The following is a 13,172-nucleotide window of genomic DNA, read 5'->3' as shown; positions in this document are numbered from 1 at the left end:
ACAAGTGGTACGTGCGAGATGTCACTGCTTGTTATTCAAAAAGAGGAAAAATAAGTTGGAGAAATGTGTCTGCGCACCGTAAGTGTGCGCTGATGAATAAACATGATGAGCAGGAAACTGGGTCACGATCGCCATGGCAATTTACATCTCAGTGCGCTTGCAGCAATTCACAAATTAGTGGATGTGGGACTGATTGCAAAGCCCTCGCACAGAGGAAACAGCCATTGCACAATGACAATGTAGAGTAGCCGGAGAAGAAAAAAAAAAAAAGTCACATTATGTACCCACGTCATTTCAATAAATACAGGTCTCCCGAAGGAAACAAAATGCAAAACCGTTGATTATCGTTCTCTGAAAAGATATCAGGCTACAATTAGGCACCAGGGTCCAGGTTAAAGAGATTGAAATTGCGTGCAAGATCTCTATGAAAAAAAAAAAAAAACAGTAAATGCAGGACAATAAACACCGGGAAGCTGTATGACTTCATTAACCAAACATACATCAAGTAGATTGTTTTTTCAAAGCTGATTAAAAATGCATTGCATTGTCCAACTCTCTCATATCTGGTGAAGAGATATTCAACAGGGTACGATAGTGGAGTTTTCCTCCCCAGTACAGATACATTAAAAAACAAAAACATCACAATAAAAGAATGCGTAATGTTCAACAAGACACTGCTGCAAATGATCGTTGGTATATCAATACACTGTACCTCCCTACATTACTTTAAGCCCGTTCTGAATAATCAGTCAAAAATGCTGATGACCACCATGCCCTCTAGCCAAAACCAAAATGTGGCCACTGTAATCGCCTTTTTATACACAAACACCCACATCTCAGAGAGACAAAACAAAACAAGGACAATGCCCCCAGCTACCCATTTCACTCTTAAAACAAAAAAAAAAAAACAAAAAAATCTTCAGTAATGAGGTTTCCCAATACGGATGGATTAAAGCCAAAAACTGAACAACAAATTCCATGGCTCCAGTTATTTATTTATTTATTTTTTTTTATTTTTTTAATTAAAACATTGAGCTTCCCGGTGTTTATGTTTTTGTGATTTATCACACTGAATGGTTATTCTGTGCAAGGAGATAATTAAAATTATTCTAGCCCTATCCCTGATAAGACAGTATGGTAATCGACACACAATTAAGATCTAATTTTCATACTTATCAGAACGGCTATTGTCCTAAAATGAAGATCTAAATTTCGTATCCGTGTTATCAATATGAAAATGAAACATAACAGATTACTGTACTTTCTTCCTACGTTTAATATTTCGATCATTTCTGAAGGCACATGATACGGAATCATTTCGCAGACATCCACAATGTGTCCACAATGCGTCCACAATTCCTAATCATCTTAAAATAATTCCAATGCTTCAACACCTGGGGTGTCAAATCTTATCCAAAAAGGGCAGGTGTGGATTTGCATTAGCCCAGCAGTAAGACACCCAAATCAAATGATTAACTAATAACATAACGTAACGTAACTAATCATGGAAATCGAGAAGCAGAATCAGGCATTTTAGTGTTGGGCTAAAACAAAAAAACCTGCCCCCACACCAGCACCATTCTGATAAGATTGGACACCCCTTGATCTACACATCGGTACACAGCTGCCTAAGACTTCTGTATACACATCCATAAGAATAAAGTCCTGTGTGAATTGGCTGATCAGCAACTGAGGGGCGAATGGCTGTCTTTCCAGACCCCAAGCAAAATAAAAATACACAGGGTACCTTTTATTGGTAGCAAGTTGCTGTTCTTGTAGTTTGGGGCTCATAAGTCTTAGTAGAGCCCAATGCACAGCAAGCTTTACCTGTGTAGCCTTTCCCCATTCGTAGTCCTGAATAAATGTCCACCTAGTGGACGCCGTTTGCTGGAAATGCACGTTATGATATAATGCTACAAATAGCGGTACACGCTCATTTTCATCCTGCTGAAACAAATCGTCCAAAAAATATCACGCTATATGGCACAGAAATAGCTTTTTCCCAATAAGAACCCTGGCTATGTTTTTCACCACGGCATTGTTAAGTGCAAGGGTTCCAATACATCACGCTGAACAAACACATAGGCTAGCAACGACCGGTATCGGGCATGAAGAGGCCATCACTTCAGCATCTGTACTGTGAAACAAATCGACAGAAGCAGAACACACTACAACGTCGTAGTTATGCATCTGCTTAATTACGTTTAACAACAGTCTATTCAATAATCAAGTTAACCTCAACAGTATTTTCCAAAGAGACCACTAGGTTCTCAGCATTAATTGTGTATTGTTTCAGTACCCTTTGGGTCTGTGTGGGTAGATGCTGAATGTCAGAACTGAATGACAATAAAATGCTAATTTATTCCAGCAATCAGGAAGCGCATCTCATCTGGAGTCATCGGCTTTGTGTGCTGGCCTTACATTAACTAAATGTACAAAACAAATTAGCAATGGGAACCTGAATTTAATAAAGAAAGGTGCATGATCTGGCTGCCTGCCCCCCCCCCCCCCCCCCCCCCCCCCCCCCCCTTTGAATTCTACATTCCCAGTGAACAAGCCCAATCTCAGAAACTGCATGGGGGGGGGGGGGGGGGGGGGGGGTGACGTGGAGTTCAATGGCCCTCGAGTGTCTGCTCCAGTCATGTCCACCCTGGGGGACGAACGCTAATGTACCGTGAACGAGGTTCACGCTCACAGGTAGGAGGGGGGGGGAAAAAATAATCAGGAGAGCCCGAGAATGCACAGAGCAGTGCTTCTGCAGAGGCGAGAGACCAGCTCTGTCCGGTTCAACAGCATTCATTTTTCCGCACAGCAGATTTCAGGCTCCCTCCAGCCCCACCGAGAAGGTGTCAGCCATAACTGGCCGTGATGTAAAAAAAAAAAAAAAAACATTTGGCTGACGTTTTGTTTGCTACTGACACTGCAGCAGGTGTCACTGGCTGGAACAGTGCATTCCAGCCACAGCAGAAAACGAAACTGTGCACTCGGCTAATATGCAATGGATGTGCATTAGACATCAGCACGTAGTAGGCTTGCAGTGTGGAGCAATGGTAAAGTAATTGGTTGCAGGTTTGATTCCCAGGTAAGGCAATGCCGTTGTACTTAGCCTGCACTGTTTCAGCATATATCCAGCCATACAAATGTATGCTATGTAAGAAAAATCTAAAAAGCTACAAGAACTGGTTGCAGGTTTGATTCCCAGGTAGGGCACTACCATTGTACTTAGTTTGCATTGTTTCAGTACATGTCCAGCTATATAAATGGGTGCTATGTAAGAAAAATACAAATAGCTGTGTAAGTCGCTCTGGACGAAAGCATCTGCTAAATGCCTTTAATGCAATGAGAAAACCAGATAATTCCAATTAGGGAGCAGTCATGTGACACAACAAACGTGAATACAAGGAATCACCTGCCCAACCAATCGGCTGCTCTGACCTTTTCAGGATGCTTACGGCACCACTTGGGCCTTAATCGAATGTTCAGCCAAGCGAGAAACGGCCTCTGGCACAGTCTGGACTTAAAAACAGGCTGGCACTGAACCCGAACAGCAGACAGATCGTCCCTTTCCAATTCTTTTGAAGTGCACAAAGGTCTTTGATGACAATTGACACACCCCTCCAATTAATTTGCCTAAGAAACACGTCACACGCTGATGTTTGAAGTGTACTGTTGACCGTTTCTACCGATCAGACGCAGCGCAGCCTGCTCCTCGTTTTGTGATACTGAGAAGCCATGTAAATTCAGTGTCGTTCGGTTATCACGCGTGCCATAACTGCAGGCACTCGCGCCAACCCAAAGAACATTCTAGAGTGAACCAGAAAGCGAACCTCTCCCTGTCAGCCCACGGCAGATCTCCTGAATATGCCCAGACAACCTTTGACCTACGCAGGTGAGCAACCTGTCCAAACCATCCACGAAATTTGACACGTCAATGATCCAACGGCGCATTTCCCCAGTGACTGCTACAAGCGATGATCCCACAGTTACAACAGCTTTCACTTCAACTTGTATAGCATTTAAAAGCTGCTTACCCAGTATATTTATCATTCCCAGCGTTTCATTTTCATAACGAGACGTGGCCTGAGTACAGTCATGCAGAAACTACCACCAGAGTATACATAGTATAAAATACAACAGAGGACAAATAAATAATTAATTTTAATTAGACAGTTCCTTTTTATCTCTGCCACAAAAACAAAATAGGGAATTAATCTTGCTGCACAAAACAGTTGCTAACACGTTGAAAACGTTTCTGCAAAAAGTTCACATCCAGCTTATATTAAAGCACGCATAAAATTGACCTTGTAGTGATATTGGACATTACAGACCTTATCAATGTTATCGTGTGTCCGAAGGAGGGGACTTCCTAGTGTAGGCTATTTGCATATACAAGTCCAGTTTATATCCTCTGTATCAGCTACAGTAATAAATTACACAGGCGTTATGATAACCTCTGGCACAGCGCCAAATAGATACGGTTAGCCTACTTGTCAGACATTCCTATGATAAAAATAACTGACGTGTGAAGAGAGAACACCCCTGGCTTTTATTCGCGTTTTGTAAATGCTTAGAGACAGCATTATTACCTCAACTTGTTTCCAACAACAACCTTGCTTGCACAAGCATTAACAGTTATGTACCCCCTCCAACAAGAAGGTTCTGCACACCGAAAGCAATCAATCTGAGACTGTTTAGGCGCGGGATGCATGCACTGTGCGGAACACGCACGTAAAAAAATGCGCATCACTAGCTAAATAGAAACTGCATATAAATATGTAACAACAGATGCGTGTGCCACACGGTTGCATTGGCCACGGGCAACATGACGCACAGACGGGTCAGCTGTTATTATCGCAGTGTGCTCTTGGAGACTGTCCCTGTCATCCCGGGTCAAAATGAGTGGGCCTTACCTCTTCCAGAACATTAACGGTGTTCCGACAGCTCTGCAGGCGGGTCGTAAAGCTGGACGTCGTGGGAGAGTTGTAATCCTCCGTTGTTTCCGAAAGAAACTCGGACACCGAGATCTGATCCGGCATTCTTCCGCACGCAATCGCCCAGAAAAAAAGGATGGAGAAAATTTCAGGAAACCTGAATCATTAAAAACAACTTAGGAAGTGAATGTCCAGACACCTTCCTCTAAAATGGGAAAGGAAACTAAATGATAAACAGCACGAACGATTATATAATTTATAATAAATCTAATATTTTTTGGTTCATTGAATTGCTTCCTTGCAGACTTTTCTGTCCCCTTGATGATGGGGACTGTGCACAATTTCAATCGCCTCCTGTCTTTACAGTCTCTGCTTATGATTAATTGTAACCTATCCACAAAACAACGGTTCAGTTTTGTCCCTTGCTCCACCGACATACGCTGTAAGATGGGGTAACAGATGTCCTCATTCCGTTTTCCGGTATTCTAATATCCTGCCGTTACTGTCGTGGCTATGTTCGAGAATAAAGCAAACGATTACTGAAGCGTTCCTTTCAGCCAGTGCGTTTTCGGCTATTTTTTCCCCTCTTTCTTTCCCCGGTTTTCCTCCCCGTACGATCTCTGCTTTCTGACACAAGCACGCAAACTCCCTCTGCCTTGGCTTCCACCCACCCACCGTCAATCACGGGGATAAACAAGGAAGAACTCTGCGCATGCTTCGGATCACAAACAATAACGTCGGGGCCGCCCTTATTCTGAAATAAAAGCGCAGCGACGCCGAAGCAGGTGCAGAATGGAGAATGTTTCGGGAATCAGGCCCACAAGTATAATAATTCGAGGAATAGTTACAACGGGCATGCTACGTGTAGCCTGCAGCTGCATGTAAAGAAAGCGTTGTAAAGACAGCATTTCCTTTGCGCAGTTTCATAATGTAGGACAGGTCTAAAACAGCCTAAGATAGTTGCGGTTGCTACCCTATGCAGAGAATGTGCATCCCAACCAATCGGATTGTTCGGATTGGGTCATCGCTCAGAGACTATAGAATCCTTTGTTGGGGGGGGCACACAGAGGAAATTCATCCGTTGAAAACCGTATTTCTCTGCATAGCTCTTGCCCGTGCAATCGTGGGGCACGGATGAAACCACATCTTCATGTAGGACATATGCCACTGTGGGTTAGTAACATCTTACGTTAACCCCATAACACAGTAACCGCATATCAGCCTTTCATGTACAGAAAGTCCAGCCAATTTCAGAGCATCACTCACGTGTTACTTTGCAGTGCTTTTCATGGGAAGGGGCTAGTGCTTCATATCCAATGAACGACAGTAATCCCAAAATGAGGTAACATGGCCCCTCTCGCATTTGCCAACTTAAAAGCTTTAATCATTTGGCCATTAGACTCCGTATTTTTCCGCTATTAACTTCAAGAAGCACGTAGGCAATACGAATCGATGATCCGGTATTTTATTTTTAATTCCCGAAAAGCCTGGCAGCTGTGAAACTATTCAGATAAAAGTAACGGTTTACAGTGAGTTAACAGGCAAGCCCCACGTGTTTTCACATCTGTAAACTGACGTAGCCAACTTCATTCACCAGTTACTCTCGCGACTGAGTCAGCGGATTCAACGTTGCAATTGCGCAGCCTACAGGCGGTATGTTGTAACGCGTGTAAATCCTCCAAGGAAGATCACTAGTGCTGGCAACTTGTCCAAAAAGTAAATACACATACATTTAAAATGCCAAAAATCTAAGTGATTCATACATATTTAAAATTATTCAGCCTATTAATTTCTAAATGAAAACACACACAGAAACAAATTGTGGTTGGCTCCAAGTGAATGCAAGAGTATAAAACGTTAAGGGGGAAAACGGGACCAACCAAACATTCATATGTCGTGTATTTATGGCATAATTAGACTACTATAAAAAACTGGAACTCACAGAAGATAAAGTACTTACCGGCTCCATAGGGAATCTTTTGACGAAAAACTTGATAAGCGGGAGGCTGATGATCTCATGACTTTATAGTCACCTTATTAAAATAACCTAAATTAAATAAACACAAAGAAATGTAAGAACTTACCGCAAGCTTACTCACTATTGTTGTAATAAACGGACTACATTAGCCTACCTTTCTGCAGAGACATTAGGTTTGTGACACTGCTCCATTAAGTTCCGACATAAGTGCAAATTCGTGAAGAGGGCTAATAAATATAAAGTTGGCTATAAACAGGTATAAACTAACCTTATTAATAAACCAAACGTGTGCGTAAATCAATCAATGGCTGGGGTAAGACATCATTCCCACAAATAACGGTTTCATGAGGCTACAACACATTCCATCAGACAGACGTCTGATTCGATTAAATACAAACCGATAAATGAAATGGTCCCATTCATGCAACTATAGCCTAATGCCAAAGTTTAACTAGGCTACATAGATAAACTAAGCGCTAAAAGGACTGCGGCCAATTCGAAAAGCCATAATGTTTTAACAGTGAAATAACAGCCACGCCTAATTTACTCAGTAACTTACCAAGACTGCTGCAATTTCAACCGCAACCCGCACTTTGTACAGTAAATCTAAATCCCGTGGTTTGTCGAAGAAAGGTAGAATATATCCAAACGGCACCATAGTCAGTTCATTTTGTTATGCGTCCCTTAATCCAGCGACAGCAGATGGGGGAAAATAACGCGTTCATTTACTGCCAAAAGAGTTGGGGAAAAGAGCAGTGATTTCTCGCCATATGGGTCCCGCGGATAGATCAGCAGCCCCGCACGGACAGGAAGGAAAAAATCTACCATGTGAGCAGGCGGGGGGAAAGAACCAGTTACAATGGACCGGATCTGGGGGGCTAACTGAACAGGAACTGAGGAAACCCAAAACTGCTCAAACAGGAAATCTGAGATATGGGTAAACACTCGCCACAGAACTACGTGTCTTCGCTCGTCCCATTTTTTTGGGAATTAAGCACCGGGAGGGCGTATTTCTCATTTCATATAACACGAGGAGAACGTAAAATAAACATCAGTATTTTACAATGTCGTGATATGTAAACATGCTACACCAAGGGGGTTGTAAAGCAGTTACAAACAAAACGAATTCGCGTGACCCTGCTCTATTGGAGAGGACAAAATAAGAAATCGCAGCTCTTGTGTCAAACAATTTTTTTGGTGTCTGCATTTCATCAATCAGTAAAACCGCCGTTTCCGCTCCTGACCTCTGCAGAGTGGAACGGGGCCAGGAACAACAGCACGTGCTGCTTCCCCCACCGTCCATCCATTTGTCCGCGTGGTGGAACAGATATTTGGGAAATAGAATGATTTAATTCAAATTCCATGGCGCTTTTTAAATATATTATTACAGAGACACTGTCACAAAGACACTGGCCTGAACAGACATGAACCTCCTAAACGCGAACGACCATTGAGGGCAAAGTGCTCCCCAGTGGGAAGATAAACGCTCTGGCGAGAAAAAAAAACTCCCCAAATGATAAGAAACCTGGCTGAAAAGAGGGGGAGCCCATCCTCCGCTGGCCCTGGCTTGCGTCCATAAACTGTGGAGTCACGTCTTAATTTCTTCCTATACCTTGATCAATAGAGAGAGCATGTAAAGGCGAAAGCAATGAGGCAGAAAGCTCACACTGCCAATCAGTCACAGATCATATCAGTGAAATGACGACAAAAGGAAGGGAGGGAACATTGACACCTGTACCCTCAGAACATTATCGACAGCAGACTCATTAAGTCTCTTATTAACATTTGGGCTGTCAATTCAATCTGGAAATTTAAGTTTAAAGTTCTCCCAATTTGGAATTGACACTAATATGAGGGTACTCTTAGTCTGAACAACTTCCAGAGAGGCGTGAGTACGTCAAAATTATGGCAGGAATATGCGCCTGCGCCATCAGGGAACAATCAGATGCTGTCACTGTCCATTTATTTATTGTTTGCTGCCATATGACATTATGCTGGCAAAAAAAAAAAAAAAAAACGTTATAGAACCAATCAGATTACAGGATTTTTTTAAACAAAATGATTGCAGTGTCCTCAGAATCCTTAGTTCCAATAATGTAGGTCTATGAAGACACAATGCACTTCAAATTAGTCGAATACAGCAGTAGCCTAAATTTAGGAAGAATGTTACTGGTAGGTCGTTACTGGCCTCCAGTTTTCCGTTTTGAGTGTTATTTTTTCTGTAATGCTGTGGCCCAATAGCTTTGCTTATGTGGCCAGGCCCATTGTTCCCTGCCATCTGATGCCTCTAACATCTTTATCAACAGCAGTATTGCTAAAGGCAGTTAAGGCCTGGTCCAGTGTCAGACGGTAACAGGGTAAATAAGGGAAATGGGAAAGGAAAACGTACTGCAAACCGACCAGTAACTCCGGTCCCCATCTGCCAATCCAAATCTGACTGAATGCTGGCTAGTCTAAGGTTACTTGCACAAGCCGGGTTTCGGAATAGTTGGAAACTAAAAAGGCCAGAATACCGTAGGCTACTAAATACGGAGCCTTAAATCTCCGCCCAGAGTAGCTTCAAAAACAATAAAGTAAAAAAATAAAGCAAAATAACAAAATTGTCCTAATGGCAGGATTTTTAGTACAGCTGGTAACACACTAACTAACCGGAGCACTATACGATGAACAGAGGACAAAACGTGATTCGAGGTAAAAACGAGCGTAAGGTCAAACGCAAATTCCAATCAGCAAACAAAGCAGACGGGCTAGGTGAGGATCGAAATCGAGCGAATGGTAAGAAACACGAAATCACGGGGCAAATAAACTAGAAGCTCTCAGGCAAGAATCAGACTACCAGAAGAGCTAGGCGGGATTCTGAGTCAAACAAAGATAGGGTCGAATACGCAAAGTCAAACAAGCAAATCACTCAGTACAACCCACTAACGACGAGTTCGAAAAGCGGCAAACGGTGGCGTTTTGAAGCCGAGCAACCGGATACGGAAACGTCCAATTAGATGACAACCGGAAATAAGAAACACACGCAAGTGACATATGTAAACACGAACTTATGACTGAGGTAGTAACAACATGCCCTTTACAGCTTATTGTGTGCTTGTGACATTCATAATGAAACGCTTTCCGTGGACTTTAATTTAAAGTTGTGTTGTTTCAAAAAGCGTACATCAGCATATATTTCCAGCTCCGATCAGATGGCTTAAATTATAATTGCGCGGTGAGTTTTTATTTTTCTTCCGAACTGTTCCCTCGGTGATCTTCAAACAGGAGCCAAATGGCCGATGCCTTATGGAAATAATGTGTGTCTTTGGAAGTTGCAATGAAACAATGGGCCGTTTGAGACGACCCACGCAAAGAGTAATATGACCGAGGGGTACCGTAAGGCAGAAAATCCACTCTGTGCCCTCGAACACAGTAGGTCTCATTAAAAACTTGCTGACGCCACATAATAACAGACACCTGCACTGGAAAAAGCCATTCGTCCCATCAGGATAAGCTATTAAGACCAACTGGGGTTGGGGGGACGGAGGGCGGGAGGGGGTGATGGGTGACATTTCCTGGTACAGATAGCGGGGGTAGGGACTGTGGCCATCCCAAACCTGTTGTGTCATCTCTGTAGTCAGAGGAAAATAGTGCCTGTCTTTGACTGCATGGGGCCCAAATTTTTCCAGCACATGAGGTGAATTCCAAGTGCCCCCTTAGCGTTTTGTTTAGTCATAGAGGTGGTGCAGCGTTCGCTGAATTGTGAGGACACTGCAGCCATGCGCAGGGCTGGCAGGATAGCAGCTGAAGTGTAGCATTCTTGTGTCTATGCCAGGATGTTGCCGTGACGCCATGCTATGGGAATGTCACATGCTTTCTGAGCTAAGGATGAGCACTAGGTTTTAGGGCTTGGGGGGGGAGGGGGCTGTCAATCACTGAAGCATCTGGAAAATTCCTCGAGCACAATGCAGAATCCAGCTGGTGTTAGAGGGATTTGGACAAAGCGTTTCATTCAAAGTGCAGGTCTTGATGGGATGCTGCTCTGAGTTGCATCTTTACCTTGAGCGCTGATTTGTACACGCCTTGCCATATCATGGAGAGAGAAAAATACTGTGAACTATCAATTCAGGTGCTGAAAGAAGCAGTAGGAAAAACAAAACAAAAAAAAACTGAAAAAGTGGCCACCCATGATTTTTCACAAACAGTTAATGGAGCAAAGTCAGCATGAGGCTTCTTTAGTTCTTCAAATGGGTAAATAACCACCTCCCCAGAAAAACAAGATTAAGAAATAGGTAGGACAGGCTGCCATCTTCATGAAAGCACCAATGACCCTATGTCTAGTCTACTTGTTTAAGGATGCAAACTCATCTGTCTATTAACTACATGTAAGGAGTTATCAGAAATCAGATGGAAAAGGTTACATTATTTATTTATTTATTTTTAGAGACACACTTAGATAAACTGAAGGTTGATAATCAAATAGTTACCTTTGTAATATTTACAATTTCATCCATGGTAGTTGTATTATGTGAACAAAATTTTTAAATATGTTTTTTTTTTCTGTTGGGCCTCAGGGGGTTAATGTTCTCATTATAACTGTTCCTGCCCAAGAGATGAGGATCAAATCAGTGGGATTCAATCAAGACTGAAGTTCAGTGGTGAGCCAGCTACGGTACTCCTACTTCACAATAAGAGGAGTCGTTTACCCTTGTTTGTGCTCTTGCGTGCTTTTCAGGCTTGTATCAAAGCCATTAATACTCAATAAAGTCAGATAATTGTGTTCGCTGACATACAGCAGTGATCAAAGTCCCAGTAATGAATGAATGTTTTTGGAAATGCACTGAAGCAGCGTCTAATCTGTTTTACACACAGATTGTTTATTTGAATAATAATGCATTTGATTGCTGATTTTAAAAAAATGGTAATTTAGAAACAAATCAGGCCTCAAAATGAGTGTTTCTTTGTGGAGGTGACTGGTGAATCAGTGGGCCAATGGTCATTTTTCTTAGGTTTAATAACAGCACCGGGTCATTTGGGTCACGGTAAATTCCGGGAGATACCGTCATTGATTAGCTGTCTCCTGCCCCACGTATAGGCTTTTGTGAGCAGCACTCAATTGATTTCTATTTTATTACTGTTATAATTGGCGAAACATCTCCGTAATTACCCAATGGAATGCGTTCTTGGGCACATCAAAGCGTCCTTCTACAACAGCGAGTGTTCTTTCTAATCAAGCGGAGCTCTCCTCGGCCCTGGCAAAACAAAGAGTACTGTGTGTAAGAAGAGAATTAAACAATGATTTGTGGGGGGAAAAAAAGGTCTTACAGGGAAACTGACTAATCACGTAGCTGGAGTCACGTGGTCTATGGTGTCTTGTTCAGCTGACAGTTGCACTGTCATGGCCCCTGAGACAGTGTAGTCAAATCTCCTGAAGCGCAGATAATGACTTATTAAAAAAGAGGGATTACAGTGAGGAGGAATGGATCAGCTGTGCTAAGGAGAGAAATACAGGATACTGAGATGCATGTCCTGTCCATATTTCAGTTCCTGTTAGGTAAATGGAGAGAATAATTACAGAGAATGTACAGAGAAGCAGGAACTTATCATCCAGCTCCAAAGCTTAACAAATTTATATATATATATATATATATATATATATATATATATACATATATATGTAGATATATATGTAAAGTCCTTCAGTTGATGATCAGGGCATTAAATCAATCTCTATTACACATTGCCTTCCAAGCATGGTCTTTGCCAAAGATTTTGAAAGCAGAAGGTTTGTTTGAGTTCACAGTAGTTGAAGTAACACTATAGACCTTTTACATAATTTTTTAAAATTTTACTTAAACTTATTTATCACAATTCATATCCATGAAATATAGCTAGACAACATTATATAAATTTTTCAAATGTTATCACACCACCAAATTACAATGAGTTTATTTTACCTTCATGGAGATTAATTATACAGAAATAAGCTAAGCATAGCCCTTGTTTTGTGCGTTGATCGGGACAGCCATCTGGTGGTCAATGTGGGAATATATAATAAACCTGGACATTCCCCTTCCTTTGTGGATGTACCCTAAGCAAACAAGACCAGGTTAGTCTAGTATATGGCTGGACCTAACACACGTGATCCGGCCGACCAATGGCGTAACTTCATAACTCGCCCGACCAATGGTGTAACTTCATCACTCACTCAGTCACTCAGTCACAGACATTCGCATTTGTAGGGCTGGCCCCGCTGTTGCGGTCCAGCCAAAAAGGAAACAACA

The 13,172-nt window shown here is 42.2% G+C and overlaps 1 protein-coding gene across 8 annotated transcripts in view; it reads right to left on the bottom strand.

The window, feature by feature from the left end:
- Positions 1 to 7,788, bottom strand: part of asap1a (ArfGAP with SH3 domain, ankyrin repeat and PH domain 1a) — a 103,844-nt gene extending 96,056 nt beyond the window's left edge. For 3 of the 8 annotated variants that reach the window (XM_035429673.1, XM_035429680.1, XM_035429676.1), the window contains exons 1-3: positions 7,469 to 7,786; positions 6,892 to 6,978; positions 4,911 to 5,037 (exon numbers count right to left, since the gene is read on the bottom strand). In XM_035429673.1, coding sequence (XP_035285564.1) covers positions 4,911 to 5,037; positions 6,892 to 6,950 — 186 coding nt within the window. In that variant the 5' untranslated portion in view covers positions 6,951 to 6,978; positions 7,469 to 7,786. Of the gene's footprint in view, positions 1 to 4,910; positions 5,647 to 6,891; positions 6,979 to 7,468 lie in introns of those variants that run through there. The other 5 variants (XM_035429679.1, XM_035429674.1, XM_035429675.1 and 2 more) reach the window with 4 other exon arrangements.
- Between the last annotated feature and the right edge of the window lie 5,384 nt (positions 7,789 to 13,172).

Source organism: Anguilla anguilla, chromosome 8 (assembly GCF_013347855.1).
Source record: "Anguilla anguilla isolate fAngAng1 chromosome 8, fAngAng1.pri, whole genome shotgun sequence".
NCBI lineage: Eukaryota > Metazoa > Chordata > Actinopteri > Anguilliformes > Anguillidae > Anguilla > Anguilla anguilla.
Note: the sequence above shows the minus strand (reverse complement) of the source record. Positions and strands in the feature narration are given on the sequence as shown.